At 38.6% G+C, this 17,585-nt stretch overlaps 1 protein-coding gene across 1 annotated transcript in view; it reads right to left on the reverse strand.

Annotated features, from left to right (window-relative positions):
- The window catches only part of BMPR2 (bone morphogenetic protein receptor type 2), a 498,659-nt gene that overhangs the window by 120,263 nt on the left and 360,811 nt on the right, over positions 1-17,585 (reverse strand). The window contains exons 4-5 of the mRNA XM_053698685.1: positions 15,394-15,503; positions 3,759-3,850 (exon numbers count right to left, since the gene is read on the reverse strand). Coding sequence (XP_053554660.1) covers positions 3,759-3,850; positions 15,394-15,503 — 202 coding nt within the window. The remainder of the gene's footprint in view (positions 1-3,758; positions 3,851-15,393; positions 15,504-17,585) is intronic.

A 17,585-nucleotide genomic window follows, 5' to 3' on the forward strand; every position in this document is an offset into this window, starting at 1 on the left:
ATTGAAAGGACCTTGTATCAGAAGGTCCTGTCTTAGAGGCAGAGTCCATGGTGGAAAGGATGACATGTCCACTAGGTCTGCATACCAAGTCCTGCGTGGCCACGCAGGTGCTATCAGAATCACTGATGCTCTCTCCTGTTTGATTTTGGCAATCAGTCGAGGGAGCAGAGGAAACGGTGGAAACACATAAGCCAGGTTGAAGAACCAAGGCGCTGCTAGAGCATCTATCAGCGTCGCTTCTGGGTCCCTCGACGTGGATCCGTAACAAGGAAGCTTGGCATTCTGGCGAGACGCCATGAGATCAAACTCTGGTTTGCCCCAACGATGAATCAACTGAGCAAACACCTCCGGATGGAGTTCCCACTCCCCCGGATGGAAAGTCTGACTACTTTGAAAATCCGCCTCCCAGTTCTCCACGCCTGGGATATGGATTGCTGACAGGTGGCAAGAGTGGTACTCTGCCCAGTGAATTATTTTTGAGACTTCTAACATCGCTAGGGAACTCCTGGTTCCCCCTTGATGGTTGATGTAAGCCACAGTCGTGATGTTGTCCGACTGAAATCTGATGAACCTCAGTGTTGCTAACTGAGGCCAAGCCAGAAGAGCATTGAATATCGCTCTTAACTCCAGAATATTTATTGGAAGGAGTTTCTCCTCCTGAGTCCACGATCCCTGTGCCTTCAGGGAATTCCAGACTGCACCCCAACCTAGAAGGCTGGCATCTGTTGTTACAATTGTCCAATCTGGCCTGCGAAAGGTCATACCCTTGGACAGGTGTACCCGAGACAACCACCAGAGAAGAGAATCTCTGGTCTCTTGATCCAGATTTAGCAGAGGGGACAAATCTGTGTAATCCCCATTCCACTGACTCAGCATGCATAATTGCAGCGGTCTGAGATGAAGGCACGCAAATGGCACTATGTCCATAGCCGCTACCATTAAGCCAATTACCTCCATACACTGAGCTACCGAAGGGCGCGGAATGGAGTGAAGAACACGGCAAGCATTTAGAAGTTTTGATAACCTGGACTCCGTCAGGTAAATTTTCATTTCTACAGAATCTATAAGAGTCCCTAAGAAGGAGACTCTTGTGAGTGGGGATAGAGAACTCTTTTCCTCGTTCACTTTCTACCCGTGCGACCTCAGAAATGCCAGAACTATCTCTGTATGAGACTTGGCAACTTGAAAGCTTGACGCCTGTATCAGGATGTCGTCTAGATATGGAGCCACCGCTATGCCTCGCGGTCTTAGAACCGCCAGAAGTGAGCCCAGAACCTTTGTAAAGATTCTCGGGGCTGTAGCCAACCCGAAGGGAAGAGCTACAAATTGGTAATGCCTGTCTAGAAAGGCAAACCTTAGAAAACCGATGATGATCCTTGTGAATCGGTATGTGAAGGTAGGCATCCTTTAAGTCCACTGTGGTCATGTACTGACCTTCTTGGATCATGGGTAGGATGGTCCGAATAGTTTTCCATTTTGAAAGATGGAACTCTGAGGAATTTGTTTAAGATCTTTAGATCCAAAATTGGTCTGAAGGTTCCCTCTTTTTTGGGAACCACAAACAGATTCGACTAAAAACCCTGTCCTTGTTCCGTCCGCGGAACTGGATGGATCACTCCCATAACTAGGAGGTCTTGCACACAGCGTAGGAATGCCTCTTTCTTTATCTGACTTGCACATAGCCTTGAAAGATGAAATCTCCCTTGTGGAGGGGAAGCTTTGAAGTCCAGAAGATATCCCTGAGATATGATCTCAAACGCCCAGGGATCCTGAACATCTCTTGCCCACGCCTGGGCGAAGAGAGAAAGTCTGCCCCCTACTAGATCCGTCACCGGATAGGGGGGCCGTTCCTTCATGCTGTCTTAAAGGCAGCAGCAGGCTTTCTGGCCTGCTTGCCTTTGTTCCAGGACTGGTTAGGTTTCCAGGCCTGCTTAGATTGAGCAAAAGTTCCCTCTTGTTTTGAAGCGGAGGAAGTTGATGCTGCACCTGCCTTGAAATTTCGAAAGGCACGAAAATTAGACTGTTTGGCCTTTGCTTTGGCCCTGACCTGAGGAAGGGTGTGACCCTTACCTCCAGTAATGTCAGCAATAATTTCCTTCAAACCAGGCCCGAATAAGGTCTGCCCCTTGAAAGGAATGTTGAGTAATTTAGACTTCAAAGTCACGTCAGCTGACCAGGATTTAAGTCATAGCGCCCTACGCACCTGGATGGCGAATCCGGAATTCTTAGCCGTTAGTTTAGTCAAATGAACAATGGCATCAGAAACAAATGAGTTAGCTAGCTTAAGTGTTCTAAGCTTGTCAATAATTTCAGTCAATGGAGCTGTATGGATGGCCTTTTCCAGGGCCTCAAACCAGAATGCCGCCGCGGCCGTGACAGGCGCAATGCATGCAAGGGGCTGTAAAATAAAACCTTGTTGAATAAACATTTTCTTAAGGTAACCCTTCAATTTTTTATCCATGGGATCTGAAAAAGCACAACTGTCCTCAACCGGGATAGTGGTACGCTTTGCTAAAGTAGAAACTGCTCCCTCCACCTTAGGGACCGTCTGCCATAAGTCCCGTGTGTAGTGGCGTCTATGGAAACATTTTTCTAAATATAGGAGGTGGGGAAAAAGGCACACCCGGTCTATCCCACTCCTTGCTAATAATTCTGTAAGCCTTTTTTTTTTTTTTTTTTCAAACAGTCACAACAACTGCCACAGCTCTACTGTGGCTTTTTACCTCCCTCAAAAACGACTTTGAAGCCTTTTGAGCCCTCCAGAGAAGTCCTGGAACATGCAGGAAGAAGCTGGATGTCTCTGTCAGTATTTTTAGCTGCACAGAAAAAGCACTAAAATAGGCCCTTCCCACTCATATTGCAACAGTGGAAAGCCTAAGGGAAACTGTTTCTAGGCAGAATTCAAGCCAGCCATGTGGAAAAAAAACTAGGCCCCAATAAGTTTTATCACCAAATACATATAAAAACGATTAAACATGCCAGCAAACGTTTTATATTACATTTTATAAGAGTATGTATCTCTATTAATAAGCCTGATACCAGTCGCTATCACTGCATTTAAGGCTTTACCTTACATTACTTCGGTATCAGCAGCATTTTCTAGCAAATTCCATCCCTAGAAAAATATTAACTGCACATACCTTATTGCAGGAAAACCTGCACGCCATTCCCTCTCTGAAGTTACCTCACTCCTCAGAATATGTGAGAACAGCCATGGATCTTAGTTACTTCTGCTAAGATCATAGAAAACGCAGGCAGATTCTTCTTCTAAATACTGCCTGAGATAAACAGTACACTCCGGCACCATTTAAAAATAACAAACTTTTTGATTGAAGAATAAACTAAGTAATAAAACACCACACTCCTCTTACGACCTCCATCTAGGTTGAGGATTGCAAGAGAATGACTGGATATGACAGTTAGGGGAGGAGCTATATAGCAGCTCTGCTGTGGGTGATCCTCTTGCAACTTCCTGTTGGGAAGGAGAATATCCCACAAGTAATGGATGATCCGTGGACTGGATACACTTAACAAGAGAAAAGGTGTTTGGTTTTTTTTTGCACAGGAACATTGTTTAAATAATAAAAAAAAAAGAATAAAAAACTGCAATTCACTTTATAATGACCTCTTTTAAATGCAACAAAATATAACAATTGCTAGAATGTGTCTTCAATAAACGCTTGTGCACAAATGGGTGAGTTAGCATAATTGTACAGGACATCTGTGCATATTTACTAGGCGGCACAATCATCCATTACCTCTAATAACTTCAGGTTGTCTAGGTCCAGTGATGGTTCTGATGTTGCGGCTTCCATCATATTCATACTATGAAGTCCTTGCTTGCGATTGCCTGGAGGAAAGCATATACACAATAAATTGGAAAGTATATATATTAAATCAACAGCAGAGAAAGCGAAAAAAAAAATTAAATCCATTTCTAGCGAAATCTTTACAGGTGACCTTGCAAAAATGAAATCATGTTATATTTTTTGTAGAGCGTCTTAAGATAATACATTAAATTTGTCTTTTTAAAAATTTTTACTGCAATGTTTGAACGATCTCAGACTTATATTCCCAACTTGCACATATACTAACTAGAAAAAAGAGTAAGTGATTATAAAATAATCAAAAAATAGGGAGCGCTTAAATCCTAGATGACAAATATCTATAAATTGCGAAATATTCTAAGAGCAATCTATTAAGAGATAATATATGTATCGAATATTGGCAATAAATATATCAAATATTGGTAGTGTCCTAAAAACCCAAATTCGGATGGCTATATAATTGCAAAATGTATAAGACAAAACACAGTGTGTAAATCAACTGCGCAGTGTGTAATACAGCTGTATATAAACCACAATATACAATCTAATATATGCAAATTAATTAAAGAAAAAAGTATATGGTTGATTATTGTTCTTTGGAAAAAGTCAAAATGAAGGTAGGCAGCTCCTCTTGAAACCGATGGTGTGTCAGTATGATCTAAAAATAGAAAGCAAGCGCCTCATGGTGAAATATTTACGATCATATGGAACAGTAGAACAAAGAAGGTGAACAGGTACTCACAAGTGTAGAGGCACCTTAACGAAAAAGCAACAGTCAGCTCGCTGGATCCTCTATCTTCGTGTGGGCTGTGGAGGAATGTGAGAGGCATCTGTAGCAAACGATTCGCTTAGGCTGACAAATGGTGTGTGACCTCCGGTGTCTCTTGCGGCTTCCAGTGCTCGTTACCCAGCTTAAACTTCAAAGACAATTTATGCTCATGGATCCTTAAGTTGCGGTTTATTGCAAAAAATTGTTACCACTCACTGCAACATTTAGTGAACACTTTATAGATCAGCTAAAAGCTAAAAAAGACACATCCGTGGTATGTCTAAGTATAAAAGAATTTTTAATAAGTACTGCAATGTGTTTCTCGGCTGTAATACTGTCGCCGTTTCCTCAGGCAAGATACAAGCAAGTTAAAAACAGGCCTCATAAAAAGGCTTTTGAAATACATACAACGGATGTCATTGGATGATTGAACAGCTACAGGTTACTACAGATAGAAAATATATTGCGTACAGGTTACTACAAATTGGAAACATATTGCGTACATCGAAATGGTAATTTAAATATGTCAAAGTCTAATTTGAAACATTATTAAAAACTGGATGTTTCAGTGTTAATCGATGGTTAACATGTAATGCTTAAACTATAAAAACATTGTTAAAAAAATAAATATATAAATGTTACAATGTCAATCAATAGTTAACATGTAAATACTAGAAGACCAAACAAACATATTAAACATATATATTAGAAATAAGCAAAGAAAAAGAAAAAAAGGGGTGCAAAGAACAGGATATTTTCTTGTTTAAAATGAAAACCAACATGGGAAAAACTGATAAAAAACTATCATTGTACAGAAAATGACAGATAAAAAAAAATTTAAAAGAAGCAATCATTAAAAGAATATCTTTCTTAGCCAAACGTGAAGGGACCATAATTGTAAAAGGTGAAAGCAGAATATATAATCAAATAAGATATATATGGAAAATGTTTTATGTGATAAAACATGCATAACTATAAACTTTGCAATAGTTTATACCAAAAAGAGAGGAAAATGGGAAAAAAATACCAGAAAAAAATATGAGTTGGCAAAAATGTAGAGTTGAAAAATGTTGTATGGTGAGGCTGTATGAAAAAGATATTGGACTCGTAAAAAGAAGACAGGTCATGTGATGGTTGAATGATGATGTGATCGTGTAGGTGACATAAAAAGAGGGGTCTCACGCCTGAGTTTGATAAGACGATTGTAATCAGTGGAAGGGGAAACATAATCAATGGGATAGAATTTAAATACGAGATGGTTCCCATCATGTTTGGTAAGACAGTGGTCAAACTCGGACCACGTGAGACCTACTGAATACACAAACTAAAAACATTGCATTCTTTAGGTCTCAATTCCACTGTAGATTTGGCTGCTTTCAATTGATATATATTTTTTCTCTTCTTATTCTTTTCTTCATCACCACATACCCACCACTAACGCATCCTCCCTCTTCCAACACTCATATTCACCTTTTTTGCCTCACGCTGACATCTCATGAAACTTGACCCGACACTATATGTAAAAACTTCCTTCACCCCATTATTCCATGACAATTTTTTTCTCTTTTTTTCTCTTATTCTAACATTACTATTTTCATAATCTCCAATACACATCCATCATTCTACCATTCCAAGACATCTTTTTCCCCTCCACATACAACATATTTATGTTCATTTTTCTCTACCATGCATTTACACTGCATATCTTATGCCCCGCCCAGTTTCCTATTACCTTCTTATACCACTCTCAAGTGACCATGGTGGATAAAGTGTGTCCCCCATATGTTATGATCACTCGTCTCAATTATTTCATCACACATAGTGGTCCCCCAAACATCTTCTATACATCGATCATCATACTTGCACATTTTAGTGCATTACAATGTAATTTTACTCTTCCTACATTCATTTCTTTAACGTTCGATTATATCATCACTCCCTCCATTTTTACATCTCTCACATCTCTATATTCGGCTTCATCATACATACCTTTTCACGTTCCTCTTTTTAGATATAGTGGTCCTACAAACATGGATATTTCTGTTATAAATTACACATCACACCACACAATATTAGTGTATTTCATTGTCACTTCTAACTCTCCCACCCCCCCACCCTTTTTAGGTCACTTACACGATCACATGATCATTCGACCATCACATGACCTGTCTTCTTTTTACGGCCTCACCATACAAAATTTTTCAACTCTCTATTTTCGCCAACTCATTTTTTTCTGGTATTTTTTTGTATATACCATTGCAAAGTTTATCGTTATACATATGTTTTATCACATACAAAATTTTCCATATATATCTTTTTTATGATACGTTTCAATTTCACCTTTTTTACATTTATGTTCCTCCACGTTTGGCCAAGAAAGATATTCTTTTAACGATTGCTCTTTTAATTTTTTTATCTGTCATTTTCTGTACAAAGATAGTTTCATTTTTTTCATAAGATAAAACAGAATGGAGGGGCGCCTCATGTGTGGTAATCATCTATTAATTAACGAGTCACAGAACTATGCCAAATGGGTACTCACAAATTTGGAGAGCACACTTATGTGCTAGTAGGGGCGGGCTGCAGAATTAGAAAGGTGTGACAGCTCACCCACTTGAAGGCGCCTCTTGGCGTAAAATGGTGGTGCTATAAGGAGACAAGAAATACGGGCCACCACATGTGCAGACTATTAATGGTACAACCACAAACAGATTCCTTAATGTGGAGGGTACTCACATATTCCCAGAGCACACCAATGTGCTTGTAGAAGCAGGCTGCAGATTGATAGAGGTGTGGCAGCTCACCCAAACTCTAGGTATCTTGATCAAGAACCATTGATTGACATTGTAACATTTATATATTTTTTAACAATGTTTTTATAGTTTTTTAAGCATTACAGGTTAACCATCGATTAACACTGAAACATCCAGATTTTAATGTTTCAAATTAGACTTTGACACGATCAAAGTACCATTTCGATGTACGCAATATATTTCCAATCTGTAGTAACCTGTACCATTGGCTGTTCAATCATCTAATGACATCCGTTGTATGTATTTTAAAAGCCTTTTTATGAGGCCTGTTTTTAAACTTACTTGTATCTTGCCTGAGGAAATGGCCACAGTATTAGGACCGAGAAATAAATTGCAATCAGTGGCGTATTTAAGTTTTGTGATGCTCTAGGCACTCAAAATTCTGCTGCCCCTCCCCCCCCCCCAAAAAAAATAAATATTTTAGGCCTTTTTTCCCCTTAATATTTTTTTGGGTCAGTGTGTAAAATGTTTTTTGTTGTTTTTTTTCATAACAAGCCAAAAGAAAATGGACTAGCAAAACACTTGCATACAGGTGGGTTGAATTGCATTTCTGAGAGAAGAGAGAAAAAAGAAGAGGAGGGGAGAAAAGGGAGAGAAGGGAATGAAAGAAGGGAGGGAGGGGGGGGAGAGAGAGGGAGGGGGGGGGAGAGAGAGAGGGAGGGGGGGGGAGAGAGAGAGGGAGGGGGGGAGAGAGAGCGGGGGGGGGAGAGAGAGAGAGAGAGAGGGTGAGAGAGAGAGAGAGAGAGAGAGAGAGAGAGAGGAGAGGAGAGAGAGAGAGAGAGAGAAAGAGAAAAGAGAAAAGTGGGGAGGGAGAGGAGAAAAGGGGGAAGGGAAAGAAGGGAGGGAAAGAAAGAAGAGAGGGAGAAAGGGACAGAAGGGAGAGAGGAAGGGAGGTAAAGAAGAATACACTTTGAAACAATCACTGCCCTTCACATACAGTAATTACCATCATTCAAGTAATGAAACTATTTAAGTGTCCGTTTACTATTTACTCCGTGGGTTCATGAATGCAGAGAAAGCTAACTATCAGTAGCTAACATACATTAGCACTAAGAGTTTATGATTAGACATCACAAGCTGATCTAAGCAGTGCACAGACGCATCCAGTCTGTTAGTTACTAAGACCTGCAATAAGCACTGCGCTTGAGGACCCAACACAGCTGACAAGGGGAGGCAGAATATCGACACAAGGTCTTCTCCTCCAGCCTCACCTTGTAAGCATATCCCAGGCAAGTTTCTCACCAAGAACGCTTCCACTGCAAAAATGCCAGCAGCTCTAAATGAAGCAACGGTTTTAAAGAAGCACTGCCTGTGAAGAAGAGCGACTTTAATCAGAGCACATTGCCTTGTCTTCTCTGTAAAAGCCTGCACTTTATCGATCAATGTACTGTGTGCTGGCTTTTAGAGAGAGGATAGGGCAGATGAGCTGCCCCTCCCAAATCTGCTGCAATAGGCACCGGCCTTGTTGGCCTAGGCCATAATACGCCCCTGGTTGCAATACTTCTTAAAATTATTTTATACTTAGACATACACAGATGTGTCTTTTTTAGCTTTTAACTGATCTACAAAGTGTTCACTAAATGTTGCCGTGAGTGGTAAAAATGTTTTGCAATAAACACAACTTAAGGATCCATGAGCATAAAGCTGTCTGAAGTTTGAGCTGGTAATGAGCACTGGAAGCTGCAAAAGACACCGGAGGTCACACACCATCTGTCGGCCTAAGCAAATCGTTCTCTGCAGACACCTTTCACATTCCTCCACAGCCCACACACGGAGATATAGGATACCAGCGAGCTGACTGCTGTTAAAAGTCAGCCTGCCTGTTTGCACCTTTTTCGTTAAAGGTGCCTCTACACTTGTGAGTACCTGTTCACTTTGTTCTACTGTTCCATATGATCGTCAATATTGCACCATGAGGCACTCTCTTTCTGCTTTTTATTCTACTAACTAGAAAATAGTTAAAAGGGCACTGTAATAATGCATCCCCTTTAATGTGTTCCCAGCGACCAATTTTTCTTACTGAAGTATTAAACTCTTCACAAATAGCTCATTTATTTGCAGATTAAATTAGCTACTTTTATCTATGGAATCCACCACCTCTAGTAAACATTTTAATAATACACTAGCTATAGAAAAAACATAATTTATGCAAGAACTTACCTGATATATTCATTTCATTTCATATTGGCAAGAGTCCATGAGCTAGTGACATATGGGATATACAATCCTACCAGGAGGGGCAAAGTTTCCCACAATTCAGTTTAATGAATAGCCAAGTAGTGGGGTGATAGAAAAAGGAGTAAAAAAGCATACAAAAAAGAGGAACTGGAAATATAATTGTGCTTTATACAAAAAATCATAACCACCAGAAAAAGAGTGAGTCTCATGGACTCTTGCCAATATGAAAGAAATGAATTTATCAGATAATTTCTTACATAAATTATGTTTTCTTTCATGTAATTGGCAAGAGTCCATGAGTTAGTGACATATGGGATAGAAATATCCAAGATGTGGAAGTCCACAGAAGAGTCACTAGAAAGGGAGGGATAAAATAAAAAAAAATTTCATTTTCCGCTGAAAATTAAATCCACAAAAAAATAAGTTTTTTCTCATAAATTTAAAGAAAAACTTAAAACTTTAGCAGAAGAATCAAACTGAAACAGCTGACTGAAGAACTTTTCTACCAGAAACCTGCTTCTGAAGAAGCAAATACATCAAAATGGTCAAATTTAGTAAATTTATGCAAAGACCAAGTTGCTGCTTTGCAAATCTAATCAACTGAAGCTTCATTCTTAAAAGCCCAAGAAGTGGAGACTGATCTAGTAGAATGAGCTGTGATCCTTTGGGGCAGGGACTATCCCGCCTCCAAATAAGCTTTATCAATCAAAAGCTTTAACCAAGATGCCAAAGAAAATGGCAGAAGCTTTCTGACCTTTTCTAGAACCAGAGAAGACAAAAAATAGACTAGAAGTCTTCCTGAAATCTTTAGTAGCTTCAACATAATATTTCAAAGCTCTTACAGCATCTAAAGAATGTAAAGATCTTTCACGAGTATTCTTGGGATTAGGACACAAGGAAGGAACAACAATTTCCCTACTAATGTTGTGAGAATTCACAACCTTAGGAAGAAAATTTAAACAAAGTTTGCAAAACAGCCTTATCCTGATGAAAAATCAGAAAAGGAGACTCACAAGAGAGAGCAGACAATTCGGAAACTCTTCTAGCCAAAAGAAACAACACTTTCCAAGAAAGTAGTTTAATATACAAAGAATGCATAGGCTCAAAAGGAGGAGCCTGCAAAGTCTTCAAAACCAAATTAAGACTCAAGGAGGAGAGATTGATTTAAATAACAGGCTTGAAACAAACCAAAGCCTAAACAAAACAGTGAATATCAGGAAGCTTAGCAATCTTTCTATGAAATAAAACAGAAAGAGCAGAGATTTGTCCCTTCAAAGTACTTGCAGACAAACCTTTATCCAAAACCATTCTGAAGAAACTGTAAAATTCTAGGAATTCTAAAAGAATGCCAGGAGAATTTATGAGAACACCATGAAATATAGGTCTTCCAAACTCGATAATAAATCTTCCTTGAAACAGACTTACGAGCCTGTAGCATAGTATTAATCCCTGAATCAGAGAAACCTCTATGACTAAGCACTAAGCGTTCAATTTCCATACCTTCAAATTAACGATTTGAGATCCTGATGGAAAAAAACGGCCCCTTGAGACAGAAGGTCTGGTCTTAAAGGAAGTGGCCAAGTATTGCAACTGGACATCAGAACAAGATCCGCATGCCAAAACCTGAAAGGCCACGCTGGTGTTTTCAGAAACACATACGATTGTTCCATAATGATCTTTGAGATCACTCTTGGAAAAAGAACTAGAGGTGGAAAGATATAAGCAGGTTGGTAAAACCAAGGAACTGCTAAAGCATCCACCATCTCCGCCTGAAAATCCCTGGACCTGGATAGATCCGAAACACACTTCAGAAAAGCCTGAGTCTTCACCAGATTTACTGGAACGTGGAGAGAAAAAAAAATCTTCTCACAGGAGGTCTTACTCTGAATTCTATTCAATACCCTTGAGAGACAATACTCTGAATCCACTTATTTTGACCAGAATCTGCCCAAATGTCTTGGAATAATTTCAATCTGCCCCCCACCAGCTGAACTGGATCGAGGGCCGCACCTTCATGCAGACTTGGGGGCTGGCTTTGGTTTCTTAAAAGGCTTGGATTTATTCCAACTTGAAGGTTTCCAATTGGAACCAGAGTCTTTAGGGGAAGGATTGGTTTTCTGTTCCTTATTCTGTCGAAAAGAACAAAAACAATTAGAAGCTTTAGATTTACCCTTAAATCTTTTATCCTAAGGCAAAAAAAAAACTCCCTTCCCCCCCAGTGATAGTTGAAATAATTGAATCCAACTGAGAACCAAATAAATTGTTACCTTGGAAAGAAAGAAATAGTAATCTAGACTTAGATACCATGTCAGCATTCAAAGATTTGAGCCATAAAGCTCTTCTAGCTAAAATAGCTAAAGACATAGATTTAACATCAACTTCGATATCAAAAATAGCATCACAGATAAAATGATTAGCATGTTGAAGCAAACGAACAATGCTAGACACATCAGGATCTGTTTCCTGTTGCGCTAAGCTATCCAACCAAAAGGTTGATGCAGTTGCAACATCAGCCATAGAAATGGCAGCCCTGAGAATATAGTCAGAATATAAATAAACTTTCCTTAGATTAGATTAAAGTTTCCTATCTTAAGGAACTTTAAAAGAAGTACTGTCTTCCATAGGAATAGTAGTACGTTTGGCAAGAGTAGAAATAGCCCCATCAACTTTGGGAACTTCTTCCCAAAACTCTAATCTAGCCGCTGGCAATGGGTACAACCTTTTAAACCTAGAAGAAGGAATGAAAGTACCAGACTTAATCCATTCCTTAGCAATCACATCAGAAATAGCATCAGGAACTGGAAAATCCTCAATATCTAGACTAGACTCCTCAATATCCAAAGTAACCAACGAATAACCTCAATCTTGAAAAGATAAGTAGATTTGTCAGTGTCACTATCTGAGGTAGGATCTTCTGAATCAGAGAGATCCTCATCAGAGGAGGATATTTCAGTATGTTGTCGGTCATTAGAAATTTCATCAATTTTTTGAGAAGTTTTAAAAGACCTTTTACGTTTATTAGAAGGCGGAATAGCAGACAAAGCATTCTGTATCGCATCAGCAATATCATTTTTCATATCAACAGGGATATCACGTACATTAGATGTTGAAGGAACAACAGAAACTGTACTAGTACTGATGGAAACGTTTTCTGCGTGCAAAAGCTTATCATGACTGTTACATACTACAGCTGGAGATATAATCTCAGCTAACTTACAACAGATACACTTAATTTTGGTAGAACTGTGATCAGGCTGCAGGGTTCCAACAGTTGCCTCTGATACAGGATCAGTTTGAGACATCTTGCAAAATGTAAAAGAAAAAACATTAAAGCAAAATTTACAATTTCCTTAAATGGCAGTTTCATGAATGGTAAAAATGCAAACAGCATAGCCCTCTGAGCATATAGAAGGCAAGAGGCAAATAGGAAGTGGGGTGAAAAATAAACTAAATGTTTTGGCGCACGATGCAAAAGGAAGTTTAAAATGTTTTTGGGCGCCAACAACATCCCGGAAATGACGCAACTCGCGTCATAACCGACGCAACTTGTGCAAGGAAACCTGGTGTCAACTAAGACGCCGGAAATGACGCAACTCGCGTTATCAAAGACGTACCTTTGCACCAAAAAATTCTCGCCCCAAGAATGATGCAATAAATAAACAGCATTTTGCCCGCAAAATTTAAGAAAACAGTTAATTTGAAAAAAAGGATATACCCCCAGGTAAGAAAAATAACTTCCCTAAAACATGCTTCCCTAAATTGAACTGACAAGTCTGCAAAAGGAGATATACATAGACCTGACTCATGGCAAATATAAATAAAATACATATATTTAAAAACTTTATATTAATACATAACAGCTCCACACCTTAGTGAGAGTGTCTTAAAATTAAATAATGAAAACATACTTACTGAAAGACACCCATTCACATATAAACAGATAGCCAAACCAGTAGTGAAAAAGTAATCAGCAGAGGTAATGGTATATAACAGTATATCGTCGATCTGAAAGGGAGGTAGGAGACGAATCCCTACGAGCCGATAACAGAGAACCTTTGAAAAGATTTCCCGCGAGGAAAACCATAAAATCAATAGGCGATATTCTCTTCACATCCCTCTGACAAACACTGTACTCAGAGGAATTGGGCTTCAAAATGCTAAGAAACGCTTATCATAGAAGAAAAATCAAGCCCAAACTTAATTTACCACCTCCATAGGGAGGCAAAGTTTGTAAAAACTGAATTGTGGGTGTGGTGAGGGGTGTATTTATACGCATTTTGAGGTTTGGGAAACTTTGCCCCTCCTGGTAGGATTGTATATCCCATACGTCACTAGCTCATCTCATGGACTCTTGCCAATTACATGAAAGAAAGGTAGGCAAACAAAAGGCAGCAGAAGAAATCAATCTCTCCATGAGAGAAGGGAAATAGTGCTCAGCCGATTTGAAAGTGCGTTCCTGCTGCAACTTTAAATACATTTAACTCTTGACAGCTGTTGTAATTAAAAACTAAATGTTCAAATTGATTAAAGGGATATTAAATAGTGCTCCTTTGGTAAAAACAAATATGTTAAATCAAAGTAAAAAATATAAAGGAACACATTGTGCACAAAAACATCAAACAACTTATTAGATTTCTTGAAAAGTTGGCACATAGAAATTCTCGGTGTAGAACTGTCCCAGTGTGAGAATTTTGAAAACCTACGTTTTTACTCTGTCAGTTCTGGGCATGAGCAAATCTGACTCCCTGTTATCTAGTCTATTCACTAGACTAGAGGATTTATGGCATCAGGCTAAGATAAAGCTTCCTGCAAAGGCCCCCTCCTCATTGCAGGGCTTTGAAAAGACAGTAAAAGACACTGCACAAATGTATAAAAAAGAAATAAAAAGTAAAAATCCATTTAAATAGATGAATAATACATATTGCAATGCTTACTATTAAGTATAAGCAACTGCTTAGTGCTTTTTTAATACGACAATAAATCTGACTGTTTAACATCCCTTTAAACATATAACTTTAGAACTACTGACTCTCGCAAAGGGGTTAAACACGTAGTTAAGGTTCCACTTTGAGCAGCAATCATTGCAGCCCCAGAGCAGAACATCTCCACTGACTAGCATGGTTATGCGACTGCCGATGCCTATTAGCTGTGTCTGCTCTGGACCAGCAGTTCTCTGTCACTCCCAAGTGGGAGTGGGTTAAACACATGGGCTGCCAGAGTCAGTTGTGCTAAAATGACATGCTCTAATAAATTAAATATTTTACATTTTCACACTAAAGCTGCATATTTTGAAGATAAAAAGGCCTAATACATTAGTTACGCCCAAATGACATGACAAGCCGATTACTCCATAGAACCTCATTGATTACAGACAGCTCTACAAACACTTTGTATACTTCTGCCATAGCAACTGTGGTTGTCGTGTATAAGTGAAATATGCATTAGGTTTTACAGCAAATTGAAAGCACTGTATGCAGAAACATGCAAATTAAATAGCTCACAACAAAGATTAATAAGGAAAAATTATTGAACGGAGCACTGAAATAAAAATGGTTTATAAAAAAAACTTTTGCAATACACCTTTTCTGTAATTTTAAATCTCAAAATTGCTTTTCCACTGTCTAGAGACAGGTTAGTGTATCATGTGGAATCTCAGAATAATGCACATTTTACTATCAAAGACAGTTTATATGCTTTAAACATGACTCTTATCATCATTCTAGATGCACATAGCAAGTAGCGATCATGAACAATCACAAAGTATAAGGCTCTAGAACAAGACTAGTGCACAATATGTCATTCATACCTCCAAATATCCTGTACCCGAAGAAAAACACCACAATAAGTACAGCCATTATAGAGATGGAAGCCAGGGCAATAATTATGGTCATCTCACGGTGAAAGTGCCCATTTGAGCTAGAAGAAAGAAAGGAAATAAAAACATAGTAATGAATATGTAGAATAGTTCTGTCAGGAGGAATCTTATTGACTTATATGTAACAGTAAGAATGTGTCAGATACTGAAGCAAGAACAACCGCTTATGAAGAAAACAAACAACTTAAGCAGCAATTTTGACAGTAATTAAAACAATGGAGCCGAGCAAGAATTCTCCCTATACATCTCTATACTTTGCACTTGTGTGTGTCTGTATTCTTTTAACCTACACCCTCTATATCATTCTACTTTCCTACTATCCTCTCATTAATCACTCAGCTATTGTCCAAATGTTTCTCTCTCTTCAAAAAAGTGCAAAAACAAAATGCTGTAATATGTTAGAGCATTTTATTATTGCACTATTGCTTCCATATATAACTGTTGTTAAACACATAGATACATTTGGCTCCAGAGCAGCAGTGCACTGCTGTGAGCTAACCGAGCACATCCTGATGAGCTAATAAACAGAAGACAAATATGTCTGTCAAACATTTAAAGCTTTTATACATTTTGTCAATTTAAAAATAAAATGATGAGGTTCGTTTTCTCCAAGCTCTCTTCACTTTTGTCTCAAGTTTTCCCATAATCTATGACTACAACCTTGTCTTGTCCATAAAAAGGACATTAAACAATACATTTAATAAATTCCCAATAAAATGTTTAATTAATGGACAATGAAAAACTTTGCAATGTACTTTCATGAAATATTTGTCTGCTTTTTTTTATGATTTATAATCTGAACACTGTTTTTCCACTTCTCTAGAGAGACTGGGGTTCGTTCTGGCCCGCACAGTGATTCGCTGAAAAATGCAGGAGCTCATTTATATGTCCATACCTGGCTACAACAAAGGACATAAACTAAACAAGACTCAAGATACTTTTCAAAGGGGTGTGTCCCTGGACTGCAAACCAATGCAATTTTTGATATATTTTATAATTATAAAAAAAAGATATATTTGCAATGTAGTGATTTATTTCAGTCTTTAATGTCCCTTTAAGAATGACAACAATGTAACATAGTTTAAAAAGGACCTACTTTATATGTGCGTTTGTTTGCTTGTATTTGTGACTTTGTGCTTCTGAGAATTAAACTGTGCAACACTATGAACCTAAGTGCCAGTCATAAAGCAGAAATGTTGTTTAAAGTATCCAGATGAAAATGAAACAAAGGATGACAAATGAGGGCGGTCTGGAAAAAACAAAAGTATGTTGCAGGTAGTGTGATCTGTAGTCTCCACCAGCAATTAAAGGGTCAAAGTCAAGTACTTTCGGCTCCACAATGTTTGGATTCGCCCTGTTCACAAATCAGCAAGTACATGGAAGGAAATTACTAGTTAGAATGTTTGTTTGAAGTTGAGTGTTGTTATCTGATGTCTGTTCTATCCTACACTACCCTAGCGTGCCTGGCAGCGACTAGACAGAGATATAGACAGCAGGGAGTGAGAGAGATTTGCACACCCACTGGCAGGGTACATTCAAGCCAATTGGTTTTCCACGGCTACAACACGTGGGCTACATGCAACATTTTTATTACATGACTCAGAAAGATCATACATTTGTTAAAAAATTTCCAATTTACTTCTATTACCAATTTTGCTTAATTTTCTTGGTATCCTTTCTTGAAGAAGCAGCAATGCACTACCAGGAACTAGCCAATCACAAGAGGCATTTCCGTGCAGCTACCAATCAGCAGCTAGCTCACAGCTCCTGAGCCTACCTAGGTATCGTTTTCAACAAAGGATACAAAAGAACAAAGCACATAAGATAAAAGTAAATTGGAAAGTTGTTTATAACTGCATTCTCTATCTGAATCACACATGGGGTAAAAAATTGGGTTACAGGTCCCTTTAAATATGCATTTCTGTATCTGCTGCTGTTCTATCAGAAGAGCGAACTTATAAGACTAGCGAACTGAAGTAAAGTTCCGTCAGCGATAGTTGAGCACCATGTATTAGCATTTATTAATTCCAAAAAAAAATAAAAAATTTCCTAATGAATACAAATCTGCATATATATTGAAACTGGGGGGGGGGCGGTATGATTTGAGTGTCACACTGAAAACC

Source organism: Bombina bombina, chromosome 1, assembly GCF_027579735.1.
Source record: "Bombina bombina isolate aBomBom1 chromosome 1, aBomBom1.pri, whole genome shotgun sequence".
Classification (NCBI taxonomy): Eukaryota; Metazoa; Chordata; class Amphibia; order Anura; family Bombinatoridae; genus Bombina; species Bombina bombina.